This window comes from Mobula birostris, chromosome 25, assembly GCF_030028105.1.
Source record: "Mobula birostris isolate sMobBir1 chromosome 25, sMobBir1.hap1, whole genome shotgun sequence".
Classification (NCBI taxonomy): domain Eukaryota; kingdom Metazoa; phylum Chordata; class Chondrichthyes; order Myliobatiformes; family Myliobatidae; genus Mobula; species Mobula birostris.
Window position 1 is genome coordinate 9,674,257 of NC_092394.1, and position 19,854 is coordinate 9,694,110.

At 44.0% G+C, this 19,854-nt stretch overlaps 1 protein-coding gene across 1 annotated transcript in view; it reads right to left on the reverse strand.

Annotated features, from left to right (window-relative positions):
* Positions 1-19,854, reverse strand: part of dph1 (diphthamide biosynthesis 1) — an 814,404-nt gene that overhangs the window by 786,089 nt on the left and 8,461 nt on the right. Inside the window, exon 2 of the mRNA XM_072243260.1 lies at positions 1,924-2,070. Coding sequence (XP_072099361.1) covers positions 1,924-2,070 — 147 coding nt within the window. The remainder of the gene's footprint in view (positions 1-1,923; positions 2,071-19,854) is intronic.

Consider the following 19,854-nt stretch of genomic DNA (forward strand, 5'->3'; position numbering starts at 1 on the left):
AATTAGAGGTAGAGATGGTCAGCAACTTTGAATTCCTCGGTGTTATCATTTCAGAGGACCTGTCCTGGGCCCAGCACGTAAGTGCAATCACAAAGAAAGCCAGGCAGCGTCTCTACTTTCTTAGAAGTTTACAAAGGTTCAACATGACATCCAAAACTTTGACACACTTTCTATAAATATGTGGTGGAGTGTATATTAACTGACTGCATCACAACCTTGTATGGAAAACCAGTGCCCTCGAATGGAAAGTCCTACAAAAAGTAGTGGATATGACCCAGATCGTCATGAATAAAGCCCTCCCTACCACTGAGCACATCATATGCAGCACTGTCACAGGAAAGCAGCATTCATCATCAACCATCCTGGTCACGCTCTCTTCTCGCTGTTGCCATCCGGAAGATGAAAGAGCTTCAGGACTCTCACCACTAGGTTCAGGAATAGTTATTATTCCTCAGCCATCAGGCCTTGAACCAGTGGGAATAATTTCACTCAACTTCACCTTCCCCATCACTAAAATGTTCCCACAAACTATGGACTCATTTTCAAGGACTCCTAATCTCCTGTTCTCGATATTTATTGCTTATTTATTTATTATATTATCTTTTTTTTTTGCGTATTTGCACAATTGGTTGTTTGTCCACTCTGTTGGGTGAGGTCTATCATTGGGATTTACTGAGTTTGCCCACAAGCAAATGAATGCCAGGGTTGTATATGGTGACATAGATGCACTTTAACACTAAATTTACTTTGAACTTTGAATATGTCAGTGATCGTAAATCTGATTGAGTCTGACTACAATGAGAAAAACCACAAAGGAATGAACTCTGCATTCAACATATTCATTCCAGTTTACTACAGAGAGAGATAAACGACCAGCCGGCTGAGGTTTCTCTTCTGCCACACCCTGAAGGAGAGGTATCAGTCTCTCTCCTCACCCCACCCCAGCCCTGCAGCTTTCCCCGCTGCTACAGCTTTCCCCTTGGACTTGCTGTCACCTTTAGAATTCTATGTCCCAAAAGAACTAAGGTACCCTCAGACTCACTCCAAGTGTCAAATGCTCTTCAAGTAAACATCACCAAGGGTTGTTCTGCAAATTGACAGAAAGTAGAAGCCTAATCCAGACAGCCAGGACTTCCAAGAAACACTGGAATCCTTGTTGGTTGAAATCATTCCTCTAATCCACAAGGAGAGGCCAAGAACAGAGGCCAAGTCAATATTTCATTCTGACTCATCTCAACAAAACCAGGGAAGCAAACTTAGTGCTCTATCTTTTATCCTACATACCACATTTACAACTACCAGTATGTATATAGCACTTCCAATTACTGAAACTTGCCAAAACACTTTGCAAGAGCTCTATCAAACTAAAATTTGGCACTGGGCCACGGAGAGAGAAATCAGCACAGATGAACAAAAGCTTAGGATAAGTGCTGGGTCTAAGCAGCATCTCAGGGAAAGGAAGAATGAAGGGCCACCACTTTCTCTTGTCCACAGTGCACCAGGATATGATGACCCACCAACAGACAACCATACTTGACTCAAGTGATCGCACTACTATGGCTAGAGGCAAGGATGAGGAATTCTAAACTCTGGAGTCAGCAATGGTGAAATCTTTCAAACTGAGGACATAACGGATACCAGAAGAGGATTCTAGAAGGTTCCTTGGCCTGTGAAACATTTCAGGGAAGGAGCTGGTGCAAGTTGAGGCTTGGCAGAGGGGTCAGAAGCCAATGCAGCACCAAAAAGGCATTGTCAGAGCCAGAGGCAGCACAGATATGAGGACTTGGAGTGAGTTAAAACAGACAGCAGAGTTTGGATAGGATGAAAGATGGGAGGCTGGCCAGGAAAGTGCTGGAACATTCACGTCTTCACATTTCCTGTGTTTATAAACAGCACCATTTGGAGAAGAGAAACCACTAATACCTCTCTTAGCTTCTGCTTGCTTTATTCTCCAGACCGTCTTGTAAATCTCAAAGTTATAATTACTGGGCAGCACCCGGATCGCCTCCTGCAGCTCTTTGTCATTCAGGATTTCTTCAGGTATCTGATTTGCTACCCTTCGATGGGGGCCTAATCCAAAAGGAAGAAGAAAAATCAAATAGTTACTGCTAATTTTTATCAACTCTCCTGAATCAGCTCCAAATGTTTAACAAACAACTTTGTTGTGTATTGATGAAAACTCAAGCTTACGGTCCTTACGTTTAAATCTCAGCCTGTGGCATAATCAGTCTCACAATAAATGCCCTAATAGATGCAGTTAGGAGTTCTGGTGTATTCATCCTGGCTACACATCATGAGCATTTCACTTCCTTCTGTACAAAAGCAAGCACCATGGATACTGGAAATACTCAGTATGTCAATGGAAAATGCTAATTACAACGTACAAAGTAAATTTATTATCAAAGTACACATACGTCACCATATACTACCCCGAAGATTCATTTTCTTGCCTGCATTTACAGGAAAATAAAGAAATACGATGGAATCAATGAAAAACTCCACACAAAGACTGACAAACAACCGATGTGCAAAAGAATACAACTGTGCAAATACAAAAAAAATCACAATAAATAGATAAACAATACTGAAAACATGAGTTGTAAAGTCCTTGAAAGTAAGTCTATAGGTTGTGTTCAGTAATCAATTCACTGTTGAGCTGAGTGAAGTTATCCCCTCTAGTTTAGGAGCCTGATGGTTGAGGCTAATAATTGTTCCTGAACCTGGAGGTGTGGGATCTAAGGCTCCTGTACAAGACAGATGATGGTCCAAATCAAAGATGGTACTTAGTTGTCATAATATATGAACTCTATCCAAGACCTCCCCCGTCTTTGCCCAACTTCAGGTTTCTCTAAATGGTTTCTAACTTTTTCAAGCACCATCAAGGTCATCCGTTTGAAATGTCAACTCTCCACGATTCCATCTGACCTGCTAAGTATTTCCAGAACTCCTCTCTGCAACATTCACAACTTCCATCACACCTGAGGGGTAGCAATACTCCTATACAGAGACCTCTGAAATTTTATACAACCTTTAAATGATCAGCCACGGCAGCATAGCGGTCAGCACAACGCTTTACAGCACCAGCGATCAGAAGATTGGAGTTAAATTCCCACCACTGTTGTAAGGAGTTTGTATGTTTTCTCCATGATCATGAGCGTATCCTCTGGATGGTCTGGTTTCCTCCCACATTTCAAAAGAGGTACAGTTTGGGGTTAGTGAGTTGTGGGCATGCTATGTTGTCACCCGAAGCGTGGCAACACTTGCAGGCTGCCCACCAAGTACATCTTCAGACTATATTAGTCATTGATGCAACAATGAATTTCACTGTATGTTTCAAAGTTAACGTGACAAATAAAGATAATCTTAGCTTAGTCTTAGCTGGGAATATTGTGGCAGATATTGCCCCAACCCCAAAAAGATGCTGCCCTAAAGCTCTATGTTCCTTGGTGTGTGAGTCCACCAAAGACAGCAACTGCATTCTGTGTTCACACACAGACCGCCCAGGCCTTTCCGTTCTCAGACCGCCCCGTCCCTTCCGCTCTCAGATCGCCCGGTCCCCTCCGCTCTCAGACCGCCCGGTCCCCTCCGCTCTCAGACCGCCCGGTCCCCTCCGCTCTCAGACCGCCCGGTCCCCTCTGCTGGCAGATCGCCCGGTCCTCTCCGCTGGCAGACCACCCGGTCCCCTCCGCTCTCAGACCGCCCGGTCCCCTCCGCTCTCAGACCGCCCGGTCCCCTCTGCTCGCAGACCGCCCGGTCCCCTCCGTTCACAGACCGCCCGGTCCCCTCTGCACGGCCCCCTCCACTCTCAGACTGCCCAGTCCTGTCCGCTCTCAGAACGCCCAGTCCTGTCTAATCCCCTCCGCTCTCAGACCGCCCAGTCCTGCCTGCTCTCAGAACGCCCAGTTCTGTCCAGTCAGATTGTTCCATCCTAAATGTTAATCACAATACCCTAATCACCGCTCAGTGCCCAACATACACCATTACACATGGTGACATATATGTGAATTTTTTTTACCTTTCCCATTTCATGATCACTATGAAGGAGGAAAGTATAAAATGGAGCAGCAATTTTGTATATAGACAACCTGAATGAGCTGGTGGTGGGAGAAATGTTGGTCAGATCACTGGAAGACAGGCTGTTCCTTATCGTCTCATACACAGACACAATGCAATTATTTCCCTCAGAGGTCTCTGAGTGTGCTTCACTCAGTAGTGCCACTCAATAGAAAGTGCTAAGCCAAAGGCTTGTGAGCAAGCTCCTAAAATACAACAAGCAACAAAATAACCACAGCAAAACAAATCCCGCTCCTCTCTCCCACTCAAGTATCTATACAGTCCTCTAACGAGAGCCAGGCTGGCAACCCCAAAGTCACTGATGAGGAAGTTTGGCACTGTAGAGGTGACATCCATGAGACAATAAACCACATCTGCCTTGCAGACATAATACACTCCACAGTCTTGTTAAAGAAGCTGATATGAAGAGTTCTCACTAGCGTATGGCCACAAGAAAATCAGATCATCCAGTTTGAATTGTGGGAGCTTGCTGTACACTCTAGAGCATTCTGCATCACGTCACTGACAACTATTCGTTGAGACTTCTTTCCCTTTAAAGTGTTTTGGGATTTCCTGATGTTCTAAGAATATCTCTGAGCCATGAGCACGCTGTTCTGACCTTTTCATCACTCAACACCCATGATGCTGCTTGAGAGAGAAACAACGGCTGGAACTCCGCTATTTTTCGATTAGGGCTACGGGATCTTTTTCATCTTTCCAAGGTGGCAGGTAGGGGACAATGGACAGCATCTCAAGTGAGGTCATTCCCTTTGGTCAGGTGTTAAGAAGTTAGGTAAGTGCTGAATCTCTGGGGTGGAATTTGAACCAGAACTTGATGCAAAAAAAATGCTACCTCCGAGCCACTGCTTTGCCCTTTTCAGCACCCGAGACGTGTAAGGAACACTGACAACCCACAGGTCAAAATGGTGCAGTACGTCGGGCTCCATTGTTCCACTGACCCAGGTTCGATCCTGATGTCCGTTGAAGTCTGTGTGGAGTTGGCATGTTTTCCTTCTGTTTGGGTTTCCTCCTGATGCTCCAGTTTCCTCCCACATCCTGAAGGCATGTGGATTGAAAGGTTAATTGGCCATTTCTCCCTAGTGTGTCGATGACTGGAAGAATGGTCTAGAACCAGTAGACATACAGTAGCCTTAAGGTGAGAGAGGAATGATTCAAAAGCAACCTGAGGAGAAACCATTTCACACACAGCGTGGTGGGTACATGGGATGGCCTACCAGAGGAAGTAGCAGAGGTGGATACGATTACAATGTTTGAATATAGAATGACCTACCAGAGAAAGTAGTAGAGATGGGTATGAATACAATGTCTGAAAGGCAATTAGACGAGTACATGGATAAAAAGAGTTTAGAGCATGAGTTCCCAATCTGGGGCCCACTGACCCCTCAGTTAATGGCATTGGTCAATGGCATAAAAAAGGTTGGGAACCCCTGGTTTGGAGGGATATTGTCCGATCACGGACCAATGAGACTATCTTGGATAGGCATCCTGTTTGGCATGGACAGCTTCAGCCGAAGTACAACCCTAGTAAATTTCTACAGATGTACTGTGGAAAGCATTCTAACTTACATCACCATCTGGTATGGCGGGGCCAATGCAGAGGTTTGTAAACTCAGCCAGCTCCATCATGAGCACTAGTTCCTGAATATTGAGGACATCTTACAAAAGGAAAAGTTTTAAATAGGCAGTATCCATCATTAAAAACTCCCACCACCCCAGACATGCCCTCTTCTCTTACTACCAGCAGAGAGGCAGTACAGGAGCATGAAGACACACACTCAACGTTTTAGAAATAGCTTCTTCTCCCCTGCTATCATATTTATGAAACCCTGAATACTACCTCACTATTTTCACTCTCTTTTTGCACTACTTATTCAATTTTATATTACGTATAAAATATTTTTCTTATTATAATTTATATTTATGTATTGCATGTACTGCTGCCACAAAACAATTTTCACAACATATGTCAGTGATAATAAACCGATTGTCAGTAATAATTATGTCAGTGATAAACCTGATTCTGATTCTATGGTTCCACTTTCTCTCTATTTCTCCCTCTCCCTGTCTCTCATTCTTCGATACTAATATGAGTGGAGCAATACACACATAAAGGCAGAGATTGGATGGAGTGGTGGTGTGGTAGAAGTACTGGCCAAGACTGGCCATTCTTCACTGAGTTGTGTCAAGGGATCTTCAGCATCAATACAAAGCAGTGTCACTGTTAGACGGTGCACTCGTTCACTCTGACTCAGAGTTGACTGTGCGACCAGCTGAGCCAAGCCGTGCTCCAGCTACAAGGCAGTGCGAACACAGCTTCCTACTCACACTCCTGTGAAAACAGATTGCAACATGTCCCTTGGTGCAGAAATAAAGTGCAATGAGACACACAGACCTTGGCTTACCTATCTTACAGGGATAGTAACCCATTCATATAAAGTGATGCAGTCAGACACTGATAACTACTGCCCTAAAATACACATTTAAATCACACAATTGTCTGCACTGAAAGATAGATAGATAGATACTTTATTGATTCCAAAGGAAATTACGGTGTCAGAGTAGCATTACCAGTGCAGATATACAAATATACAAATATTAGAAGGGAAGTAAGAAAGAATAAAATAATTAAGTTACCTCAAACAGTCCAACAGGAAGGGGCATCATTTCTCCGACATTATAGAGCCTAACAGCCAAGGGTAAGAGTGACCTCATAAAGTGCTCTTTGGAGCAGTGCAGTTGTCTTAGTCTTATTAATGAAAATGCTCCTCTGTTCAGCCAAGGTGGCCTGCAGAGGGTGAGAAACTTTATCCAGAATTGCCAGGATTTTTTTGTTGGGTTCTTTGCTCTACCACAGCCTCCAGTGTGTCCAGTTTGACTTGTATAACAGAGCCACCTTTCTAATCAGATTATTGAGCCTGTTGGCATCACCCGTGTTGATGCCCTTGCCCCAGCTCACCACTGCACAGAAGATTGTACTGGCGACACCAGACTGAAGAAAGCTAGAGAGTTTGGAATATTAGAACACTTGAATTAAAAACAGTTGCAACATCATTCAAGTAGGAGAGAGAGAGAGAGAGAGAGAGAGAGAGAGAGAGAGAGAGAGTGAGAGTGTGTGTGTGTGTGTGTGTGTGTGTTTGCTCACGCGAATGTGAGAAAGGTGTGTGTGAGAGTGTGTGTAGTGCTGTGTGGGTGTGTGTGTAAGAGAGGGGTGTGCACGAGGGAGGAGTGTGCTCAAGGGAGGGGCGTGCCAGAAAGAAGCGTGTGCAAGAGAGATGTGTGTGTGTGAGTGTGAGAGAGATTGAGTGAGAAAGGGCTGTACATATCGCACACGCGTGTGCGTGTGTGTGTGTGTGTGTGTGTGTGTGTGTGAGAGAGAGAGAGAGAGAGAGGGGGGGTGTGAGAAAGGTGTATGAGAGAGAGGTGTGTGTTTGAGTGAGAGAGAGTGTAAGCTGTATATGTGTGAGTGAAAGAGAGAAGGTGTGTGTGTGTGTGTGTGTGTGTGTGTGTGTGTGGTGTGTGTGTGTGTACGCACACATGCACGTGAGCGAGAAAGAGAGGATGTATTAGTGTGTGTGTGTGAGAGAGAGAGAGAGGTGTGTGTGAGAGAGCGAGTGAGAGAAGCGTGTGTGTTGGAGTGACAGAGAAAGAGAGGGGAGGGAAGGTGTGGGGTGTGTGTGTGTGTGTGTTTGCTCACGTGAATGTGAGAGAGAGGTGTGTGTGAGAGTGTGTGTAGTGCTGTGTGGGTGTGTGTGTAAGAGAGGGGCGTGCATGAGGGAGGAGCGCGCTCAAGGGAGGGGCGTGCCAGAAAGAAGCGTGTGCAAGAGAGATGTGTGTGTGTGTGTGTGTGTGTGTGTGTGTGTGTGTGTGTGTGTGCATGCGCGCGTGCACGCTACATTTCCTTTTCTGAGTATGGTTTTTGCACCTCATGTACACAACAGACTTGCAACTATCCGATTTTCATCCCTCCTCACTGTGCACATTCATCGCTGCAAATCCTGTCATTGTTGATCTCAACACATCAATTTTACACCTTAGCTGTCAAGAGACACTAAGATTTTGCAGAGCCTCCAATCCAGAGTATTATAAATAAAACAGTGTTCTTTTAAAATCATTTGTTTTTCCAAAGTTTTTTTTTAAAAAAGAAAGTTGAGAAAGGAGCCTGATACGCAACTGGATCAAGAGGAAGATGAGGTGTTCAGAAGAGGCAGGGGTATGGAACAAAGTGTACTCACCTTGTTCACCAGACCAACACTGATAAGCTGGGCTAAATTCCACAGGGGTAATCTCACCAAGTATTACCAATAATAACACATTGAAAATCATGTCATTAATGTTCTTTCCTATTATAAATAAATGGACACTTGTCAATTTGCACTTTGCAAATCCAACAAATGTCACAAATGACTTCTTTCCCTCATCCCTTCCCCATCTACTGGGCCTCTTCCAAGTATTGGCATGCAGTCACCTTTATGCAGACCTGAGGAGGCAGACAAAGCCTTGTTTCAATAACTCACCACCTCTGTGGGAATTCAGCACCCCTCAGTGTTCAAGATGGTGTGCTCTGGCCCTGCTGTCAGGCCTGAACCAGCACCCTGCAGCCTCAGAAGCTATAGCTTCAACCACTCAGCTGGGGGAGAGAGGAAGGTCAAAAATCCACAACAAAACCAAAATATACAACAGAACCCACTTCTGAAGTGATGGGATGGGAAAGTTGCATTAAATGTATGAAATCTGGAAAAGGCGACAAGAGGACCACGAATAGGGTGGTTAAGGCATGTGGTGTGTTGGTCCTCATTAGTTGGGGGATTGAGTTCAAGAGCCGCAAGGTGCTGTTACAGTTCTATAAAACCCTGGTGACACCCACACTTGGGAGTATTATGTTCAGTTCTGGTCACTTCAATATCGGAAGCTTTAGGGAGGGTGCAGAGGAGATTTACTAGGATGCTGCTTGGACGAGAGGATGTGTCTTATGAAGATAAGTTGAGCAAGCTAGAGCTTTTCTCTTTGGAACAAAGGAGGATCAGAGGTGACTTGACAGAGGTGTACAAGATAAGAGGCACAGATCAAGTGGACAGCCAGAAACTTTTTCCCAGGGCTAATGTGGCAAATATAAGGGCTTATAATTTTAAGGTGATTGGGGGAAGAGTGTGTGGAATCCCTGCCAGGGGTGGTGGTGGAGGCAGATATGATTATGAAGACACGCAGTCCTCTTTTATTGTCATTTAGTAATGCATGCATTAAGAAATGATACAATACTTCCTCTGGTGTGATATCACAAAACACAGGACAGACCAAGACAGAAAAAAACTAACAAAACCACATAATTATAACATATAGTTACAACAGTGCAGCGATACAATAACTTGATGAAGAAGTCCATGAGCACAGTAAAAGTTGAAAGTCTCTCAAATGTCCCACATCTCACGCAGACGGGAGAAGGAAGAAAAACTCTCCCTGCCATACCCGACCACGGTCCGACTCTGAGTCATCCGAAAACTTCGAGCTCTGATCAGCTCTCTGACACCAAGTACTGAGCGCCATCTCTATCCGAGCGATTCGACCTCCATCTCGGTCACCAACAGCAGGCAAAGCCGGGGATTTTGAGGCCCTCCCTCCAAAAGATCCCCGACCATGCAGTAACGACAGCAGCAAACGAGCGTTTCAGAAATTTTTCCAGATGTTCCTCTGTGCTTTCACGTCCCTTCTCCATCAAACCAGAATTGTCACGGCCCCTATTCAACGGATACAATATCATTTTTCACCAGAGGGCTGCGCACACGCAACGCGCTGCTTCTCTCTCCTCCCGCCGAGGTATATTAGCGGTATTTAAGAATCTCTCAGATAGACACATAGATGATGATGGAAAAATGGACGGTTGAGTAGGAGGGTAGGGTTAGATTGATGGGCGGCACGGTAGCGTAGTGGTTAGCCCAGTGCTTTACAGTACAGGTGACCCAGGTTCAATTCACGCTGTGGCCCGTAAGAAGTTTGTACATTCTCCCCGTGACTCACGGGTTTCCTCCACGTGCTCCAGTTTCCTCCCACAGTCCAAAGACCTACCGGTTGGTAGGTTCATTGGTCATTATAAATTGTCCCGTGATTAGACTAGGGTTAAATTGGGGGATTGTGGGTTGCGTAGCTCAAAGGGCCATAAGGGCCTATTCTGCGCTGCATCTCGATAAATAAATGAATAAACCTTTGAGTAAGTTAAAAAGTCAGTACAACATTGTGGGCCGAAGGGCCTGTATGTACCGTATTGTTTGATGTTCTATGTTTTAATAATTTTGGCCTCATTAAGGAAAGGCTATAAAAGCTCTGGCAAGAATGCAAACGAAGTGCAGTAACAGTAGAGAAAGGATGTACTTAACAAAAAAGAATTGCTGGAAATACTTGGCAGGTCAGTGGAGAAACAGTATCAGGTTGATGACCTTTCATTAAATCAGGAAAGATGAACAGTCTCCACAGAAGAGAAAGCAGAGGCAAGTGTGATAGAAATCTTCAGAAAAATCAATAGGTTTGATGGGATGGACCAATAATAAATGTTTCCATGAGGATGAGGTCATAGATAATAAGACAATCACTAATTTTTGATTAGGCAGTCCCTCGGGGTCAGAATTACTTTCTTCTGCACTGGCTTTCTGGCTTCTTAAGTGGCTAATGAGGTCAGTGTGGGATGTGCAGACTCTGCCACAGGTGGGGCAGGAGGTGCTTGACTGAGCAGATGATGGATGGGCAGTATATTCTTTCCACCATTTATGCCAGCGTTCTCAGCTGACAGGAAACATAGCATGCTAAAGAAACAGGCCCTTCAGCCAACAGTGTCTGCGCTGAACATGATGCCAAATTAAAATAAATCTCCTCTGCTTGTACATGATCCATATCCCTCTATACCCAGCATATTTATGTGACTGTCAGAAAGCCTCAATCAAAATTATTGTACCTGCTTCCACAGTCTGTTCCAGGCACCCACCACTCTCTGTATTTAAAAAAAACATGCCAGCACATCTCTCTTAAACATTCTCCCCTCACCAAATGCATGTTGTCTAGAGTGACAGGTCTACCCTGGAGAAAAAGATTTTGCCTGCCAACCCTGTCTAGGCCTCTCAAATTTGTCAGGTCTCTTCAGCCTCCAATGTTCTACAGAAAGCAATCCAATTTTGTCCAACCTCTCCTTTAAAATTATACCCTCTAATCCAGGCAATACCCTGGGTAAATCTCAAACACTACCATCCCCTCAAAACTAATTAAGTCCCAAGACCTAGTCAATAGCTCCTTGTGCAATTGGATCCTCGATTTCCTCACTTGCAGACCTCAGTCAGTTCGGACTGCAACAACATCTCCTCCACAATCACCATCAGTACACAAGAATGTGGTGTCTCCTCACTTCACACTTATGACCATAAGGCTAAGTACAGCTCCAGTGCCATATTCAAATTTGCTGACACCACTATTGTTGGCCAAATCAAAGGTGACGGCGAGTCAGCATATAGGAGGAAGACTGAAAATCTGGTTGAGTGGTACCACAACAACCACCTCTCAACATCAGCAAAACCAGAGTTGATTGTTGACAACAGGATGAGGAAACCAGAGGCCCATGAGTCAGTCCTCATCAGGGGATCAGAGATGGAAAAGGGCATTAACTTTATATTCCTTGGCATTAGCATTTCAGATGATTTGTCCTGGGACCAGCACATGTAAGCCTTTACAAAGAAGGCAAATCTTTCTTACAGCTTGCACAGATTCAGCATGTCATCTAAAACTTTGACAATCTCAACAAATGCACAGTGGAGAGTATCCTGACAGATTGCATCACAGCCTGGTAGGGAAACACCAATGTCCAAGAATGGAAAAGCCTACAAAAGGTGGTGGATACAGCCTTGTCCACCAGAGGAAAAGCCCTCCCCACTACTGGGCATATCTACAAGGAGCACTGCTACAAAAAAAGCAGCATCCATCATCAAAGATGACCATTCAGTCTATGCTCTCTTCTTGCTGCTACAATCAGGAAGAAGGTACAGAAGCCTTAGGTCCCACACCACCAGGTTCAGGAACAGTAATTACTCTACAACTATCAAGACTCCTGAACCAGTATGGATAACTTCACACCTCAGCACGGAACTGATTCCACAACCTATGAAGTCACTTTCAAGGACTCCACAGCTCATATTCTCAATAGTATTCATTACTATTTATTATTATTTGTTTTTCTAGTAATTGCAGTTTGTCTTATGTACATTAGTTGTTTGTCAGTCTTTGTGTGTAGTTTTTCATTGATTCCATTGTGTTTTTTCATATCTACTGTAAATGCCCACATAAAAATAAATCTCAGGTTATACGTGGTGACATATACCTACTTAAATAATCAACTTACTTTGAATTCTGAAACCTCTTCTACACCTTTTCCAAAGTTTCCACATCCTTCTAGAAATGAGGCAAACAGAATTACACACAAAACACTCTGAAGAATCTTTTAAGAATATTCATCAGGACTGCAGAGGAAGGGGAAGAAGCCAGAATAAGAAGGTGAGGAGAGGGAAAGGAGTGCAATCCGACAGGTGATAGGCAAGACTAGGAGAGTGGTAAGATAGAAGGGTGGAGGAGGGGGGATGAAGTGTGAAGCTGGGAAGTGATAGACAGAAGAGGTCAAGGGCTGAAGAAGGAATCTGATAGGGAAAAGTACTGGACCATGGGAGAAAGGGAAAGAAAAAGGGTCACAAGAGGGTGGTGATAGGCAGGTGAGGGGAAGAAGAATGAGAGAAGAATTAGAATGGGGAATGAAAAGAAAGCGAGAAGGGGAGGGGATAGAAATTACTGGAATCTAGAGAAATCAACATTCATGCTGTCAGCTTGGAGGCGATGCAGACAGAATGTGAAGTGCTGTTCCTCCACCTGAGAGTGGCCTCATCATATTTAAAGCACAGGTTGATAGGTCTTGATTAATAAGGGTCCAAAAGTTATGGGCAGCAGACAGGAGAATGGTGTTGAGAGGGGAAATTAATAAGCCATGATCAATTGGCAGACCAGATTCAAATGGCTGAATGACCTAATTCTGCTCCTGTGACTGACTTATGGTCCTTTGGTCTAAAACATCAGGGCCTCAGCAACAGATGCCATCCCTGTCTAAGTTTCACACCTCAACGGAGAGAAACTTCAATCTCTAATAAAGCCAACAGGAATTCAGAGGAACATCCTTAACCAAAGAGTGAGGGGAATATGGAACTTGTTATCATACGGAGAGGTTAAGAATAATACCATAGTGGCATTTTTAGAAAAAACTTAAATAAGTACACAAGAGAGAAAGGAGTAAAAGAAACTGAAGATGGGGTTAGATGAAGATGGACAAACTTGTGTGGAACAATGAAACAAATCCAAATCAGTTGCTCCAAATTAATGTTTCTTCAGTACTGATTCAGTGAGAACTAAATAACAAAGGTAATGGCTAGTATTTTGTAGGGAAATATCGACACTTATATAACTGTCAACCTTGCCCCAAATACCTCCAAGAGGTCCACAACATTGTCATGGTTTGGAGGTTTGCATCTCCAGAGAGATGTGCTGGCCAGAGTCAAAGCTTTAGTTTTGGCTCTGGCTCTTGATAGGGTCACCCATGCCAAACTTAAGTCAAAGGGTAGAGGCCTGACCGAGAGTGGTCCATTGGTCTTCCAGGTTTGGGGGTTCAGCTCAGGGCTAACAATCTTGACTGGTCAAACAAAATTGTTACAGAAACAGCAACAAAGAACCTATCTAAGTGGCTCATGACAGAGAGAGTTGGAGAACCTTCATCGCTGCCCTAAACACCAGCGCGTGTAACAGGCAGTAAGATGCCCCCAAATAACATGCAAGTCAGCTGTAACTTTGGAACTTAACATGTTATCAAAGGAAAAAACGGACTACATTCATGACTCAATTCTAATACCCCAGTGGTCCCCACCACCAGGCCGTGAGCATGTGCTACCAGGCCGCGAGGAAACGATATGATTTGGCCATATGAACCAATATGAGTCAGCTGCACCTTTCCTCATTCCCTGTCATGCCCACTGTTGAACTTGAACGCACACAAGGTCCGCAAGAATAATATCAGTATTAAACCGGTCTGCGGTGCACAAAAGGTTGGGGACCACCTGTAATACCCTACTCATCATGAAGTAACTTCCACATGGAGTACTAATTGTCAACAGTACATGGTTTTTGTTGAATCCCATAATTTTTAAATGTAATAACTTCTGGTCATTGTATTATTTCTGATCATTGCTAACATTAATTATATTTCAAGCCATTGACAACTTTGAGAGATGATTATATTTGCCACATGATTTAGCTGGCAGGACAAGATTTTCACAATAGGTTTGAAAGGTGGGCTGGCTGTGCTACTCCCCTTCCCCTATCCAGCCTACAGGTAAACCCTAGATATTCCAAAGGTCTCTGTGGCTTATTGGGTGCACGTGGCTGTAGACCCCAACTTCCCAATGAGGAAACTGCACAATCTGCGACTGAATTCTGTCTGGAGCTTGGTAATGAGATACTGTGAGATATGGTGATGTACTCCCACCGCAACTAATAGGCCAAGATTGGACTGGACCAAGCACCAAGTAGTTTTTTTGAAATTTTATTTCTAGTCTGACCAGTTGATTTTCAGATGGGTTTGAACATTAGGAAACAATTGGCCATACAATCCTTCAATGAGATCACAGCTGATTCTACACCACGCTCTACTAAAACACCAAAACCCTTAATTCTCTAAGTGCCCAAATATCTCTTGATCTAAGGCACGCACAGCTCTCTGGGTTGAGAATTCACACCTTGAGGGGGAAGTATTCCTTCCATCTGACATTTGATTATCATCATTATGTGTTGTGGTCTATTGACCATGATTATTCTTGGCAAATTTTTGACGGAAGTTGTTTGCCATTGCCTTCTTCTGGGCAGTGTCTTTACAAGACAGATGACCCCAGCCATGATCAATACTCTTCAGAGACTGTCTGCCTGGCATCAGTGGTGGCATAACCAGGACTTGTGATATGCACCAGATGCTCATACAACCATCTACCACCTGCTCCCATGACTCTGATCAGGGGGAATAAGCAAGTGCTACACCTTGCCCAAGGGTGACCTGCAGGCTAGTGGAGGGAAGGAGCACCTTTTACCTCCTTTGGTAAAGACATATCTCCACCCCACCATCCATCAGTCATTTTGGACCATTCAAATATTGCCCTGGATCTAAATTCTCTAGCCTGAGAATATTGCCTTTTAGGATATACCCAAGCGATCACTCAGAATTTTATGTTTAACCTGGATGATTCTCATTCTTCTAAACTCCAATATGTACGGGGACAATTCTACTCATTCTGTCTTCATAGTTCACAGCTCATAAATCAAGATACAAGATCTACATTTTAACTGAGATTGGGTTCAATTTTTCGTCATCGTCCGTCAGGAGTTTGTATTTCTCCCTGTGACCTTGTGGGTTTTCTCTAGGTGTTCCAGTGTCCTCCAACACTCCTAAAGATGCACGGGTTAGCGTCAGTAAGTTGCAGGCATGCTAGCCAGCCCACCCTCAGGTTGTGTTGGTCATTGATGTAAATGACACATTTCACTGTATGTTTCAATGTATGTGTGACAAATAAAGCTAACTTTTTAAAATCTTATTTTTCTTTATATCATGACAAGAGAGACCAACACTTTGCACAAGCATATTCGCAACTGGCCTTGTATAATTACTTATTCATCCAACGTATTCTTTTCCTTCCAAACTGCAACTGCTTTCCATACCTGGTATACTACGTGTTTTATATCCAGATCCCTTCCGATACCAATATTTATTAGTTTTTCACCAATTGAAAATACTGTTTGCTATCTTTTCCTATTAATGTGAACAGCAGCAGATTTTATCTACATTAATCTATCACCACCTACCCACTTATCTAACCACCTCTCCTCACAGCTCACTGTTCCACCTAGCTTTGTATCACCAGCAAACATCACATTAAGGTAACAGATAAAAAACCGCTAAGGACCCAGCATGGAATTCTGTATCAGCTCACCTGTGTTAAAATTCTAACTTGAAGCTGCACCACTTCATCCGATTATCTGTGCTCTGGGCAATCTTCTACATCCTGCTCCATTATGATCAACCTTGTGATATTTTATTAACAACTTCAGAGTTTTGTAAAGTTGCACAGCACAGAAATAGGTCCACCGTCTTCATGTTGACATTGTTGCCCATCTACACTTATCCCACTGCCCACATCAGATTCATATCCTTCAAATATCTATCTGAATATCTCTTAAATATGGACCATAAGACATAGGAGCAGAATTAGGCCATTCAGCCCACCAAGTCTGCTCCATCATTCCATCATGGCTGATTTATTATCCCTTTCAACCACATTCTCCTGCATTCTCCCTGTTACCTTCGACACCCTGAGGAATCAAAAGCCTCTACTTTAAATATACCCAATGACTAGGCCTCCACAGCCATCTGGCGAAAAGAATTCCACAGATTCACCACCATCTGCATAAGGAAATACCTCCTCATCTCTTTTCTAAAGAGACGTCCTTCTATTCTGTCCCCCACTATAAGAAACATCCTATATAGTGATTGCATCAGAAGCTATCACCTCTTTTAGCATCAAATTCCAGATTGCCACCAGTCTCTGCATAAAATAAAACTTACCCCTTAAATCAGAATCAGGTATATTATCACCTACATGTGACATGAAATTTGTTAACCTAGCAGCAGCAGTTCAATGCAATACATAATATAGAAGAGAAAAAAAAAATAAAAGTAGTAATAATAAACAAGTAAATCAATTACAGTATACATATATTGAATAGATTTAAAAATGTTCCAAAAATCAGAAATACTGTATATTTTTAAAAAAGTGAAGTAGTGTCCAAAGCTTCAATGTTCATTTAGCAATTGGATGGCAGAGGGGAAGAAGCTGTTCCTGAATCGCTGAGTGTGTGCCTTCAGGCTTCTGTACCTCCTACCTGATGGTAACAGTGAGAAAAGGGCATGCCCTGGGTGCTGAGGTCCTTAATAATGGACGCTGCCTTTCTGAGACACCACTCCCTAAAGATGTCCTGGGTACCCAGGGCCAGTACCCAAGATGGAGCTGACTAGATTTACAACCCTCTGCAGCTTCTTTCAGTCCCGTGCAGTAGCAGACCCCACCCCCACCCCCCCACCATACCAGACAGTGATGCAGCCTGTCAGAATGCTCTCCATGGTACAACTATAGAAGTTTTTGAGTGTATTTGTTGACGTGCCAAATATCTTCAAATTCCTAATGAAGTATAGTCGCTGTCTTGCATTCTTTATAACTACATCGATATGTTGGGACCAGGTTAGATCCTCAGAAATCTTGACACCCAGAAACTTGAAACTGCTCACTCTCTCCAATTCTGATCTCTCTATGAGGATTGGTATGTGTTCCTTCGTCTTACGCTTCCTGAAGTCCACAATCAGCTCTTTCATCTTACTGACATTGAGTGCCAGGTTGTTGCTGCAGCACCACTCCACTAGTTGGCATATCTCACTCCTGTACGCTCTCTCGTCACCACCTGAGATTCTACCAACAATGGTTGTCTCGTCAGCAAATTTGTAGATGGTATTTGAACTATGCCTAGGCCACACAGTCATGTGTATATAGAGAGCAGAGTAGTGGGCTAAGCACACACCCGAGGTATGCTAGTGTTGATGGTCAATGAGGAGGATATGTTATCACCAATCCGCACAGATTGTGGTCTACCAGTTAGGAAGTCAAGGATCCATTTGCAGAGGGAGGTACAGAGACCCAGGTTCTGCAACTTCTCAATCAGGATTGTGGGAATGATGGTATTAAGTGCTGAGCAATAGTTGATGAAAAGCATTCTGACATAGGTGTTTGTGTTGTCCAGGTGGTCTAAAGTCGTGTGGAGAGCCATTGAGATTGCGTCTGCCATTGATCTATTGTGGCAATAGGCAAATTGCACTGGGTCCAGGTCCTTGCTGAGGCAGGGGTTCAGTCTAGTCATGACCAACCTCTCAAAGCATTTCATCACTGTTAATGTGAGTGCTACTGGGTGATAGTCATTAAGGCAGCCCACATTATTCTTCTTTGGCACTGGTATAATTTGTTGCCTTTTTGAAGCAAGTGGGAACTTCTGCCCGTAGCAGTGAGAGGTTGAAAATGTCTTTGAGAACTCCCGCTAGTCGGTACTCCATCGGGATCTTCCTCCTTGTGAGGGTTCACTCTCTTTAAAGACAACCTAACATCGACCTCTGAGACAGAGATCACAGGGTCATCAGGTGCAGCAGGGATCTTCACAGCTGTAGTTGTGTTCTCCCTTTCAAAGCTGGCATAGAGGGCGTTGGGTTCATCTGGTGGTGAAGCATCACTGCCATTCATGCTATTGGGTTTCACTTTGTAGGAAGTAATGTCTTGCAGACCCTGCCAGAGTTGCTGTGCGTCCAATGTTGCCTCCAACCTCGTTCAAAGTTGTCTCTTCGCCCTTGAAATAGCCCTCAGCAAATCATACCTGGTTTTCTGGTACAGGCCTGGGTCACCAGACTTGAATGCCACAGATCTAGCCTGCAGCAGACAACGTACTTCCTGGTTCGTCCATGGCTTTTGATTTGGGAGTGTACAATAAGTCTTTGTGGGCACACACTCATTCACACAGCTTTTAATGAAGTCGGTAACAACTGCGGTATACTCATCCAGGTTCAAAGCTGATCCCTGAATACAGTCCAGTCCACCAATTCAAAGCAGTCCCATGAGTGCTCCTGTGCTTCTCTTGACCATACCTTCTTGGTCCTCACTACTGGTGCTGCAGTCTTCAGACTGTGCCTGTACTCAGGGAGTAGAAGTACAACTAAGTGATCAGACTTACTAAAGTGAGGGCCTGGAATAGCACAGTAGGCATTCTTGATGGTGGTGTAGCAATGGTCCAGTGTGTTGTTTCCTGATATTGCAAGTGATCTGTTGATGGTAATTGCTTAGTAATTTTTTCAGACTGGCCTGGTTAGAATCTCCCAAAATGATGGTGAAGGCATTAGGGTGCACTGTTTCGTGCATGTTGATCCCATCGCTCAGATCATCTAAAGACTGCTTGACGCTGGCCTGAGCTGAAATGTAAACTGCTACCAGGATGACCCAGGGAACTCCGGTGGTAGGTAAAAAGGATGGCACTTAACTGCTAGATATTCCAGGTCTGGTGAGCAGAATTAGGACAGCACTGACATATTTGTGCACCAAGAAGAGTTGACCATGAGGCATACTCCTCCACCTCTGCTTTTGAGAGACTCTATAGATCTATCCTGACGCTGTATAGTAAACCCGTCAATCTGAATCGCTGCATCCGGTACGGAAAGGGTTAACCAGGATTCCATGAAATAAAGGACACATGCAGTCCTAATGTCCCTCTGATTCAGCACCCTAGCTCTGAGATCATCAATTTTATTCACCAGAGACTGCACATTTGCCAGCAAGATAGTCGGTGTAGGGAGTTTAAAACTTCATTTCCTTAAACGCACTTGTAACCCCCTCCTACAACCGCGCTTCCTCCAAGGTGTCCTATGTGGGTGCTTTCGACCACAATCAGTGTTATTTCCATTGGTTTTAAACAGCAATAATTCATTTAACCGCATTAAGACATCTTTGTTGACTGTACTGACCTCGGAAGCAGTTGTGCATTTTAGCTGTATCAGGCCAAAACGGGAATATTTTATCGTATGCATTGAGAGTACTGCTGCTACTTGAACCCTTGAGTCGCACCTAGGCACCCCAGAATCTCCTT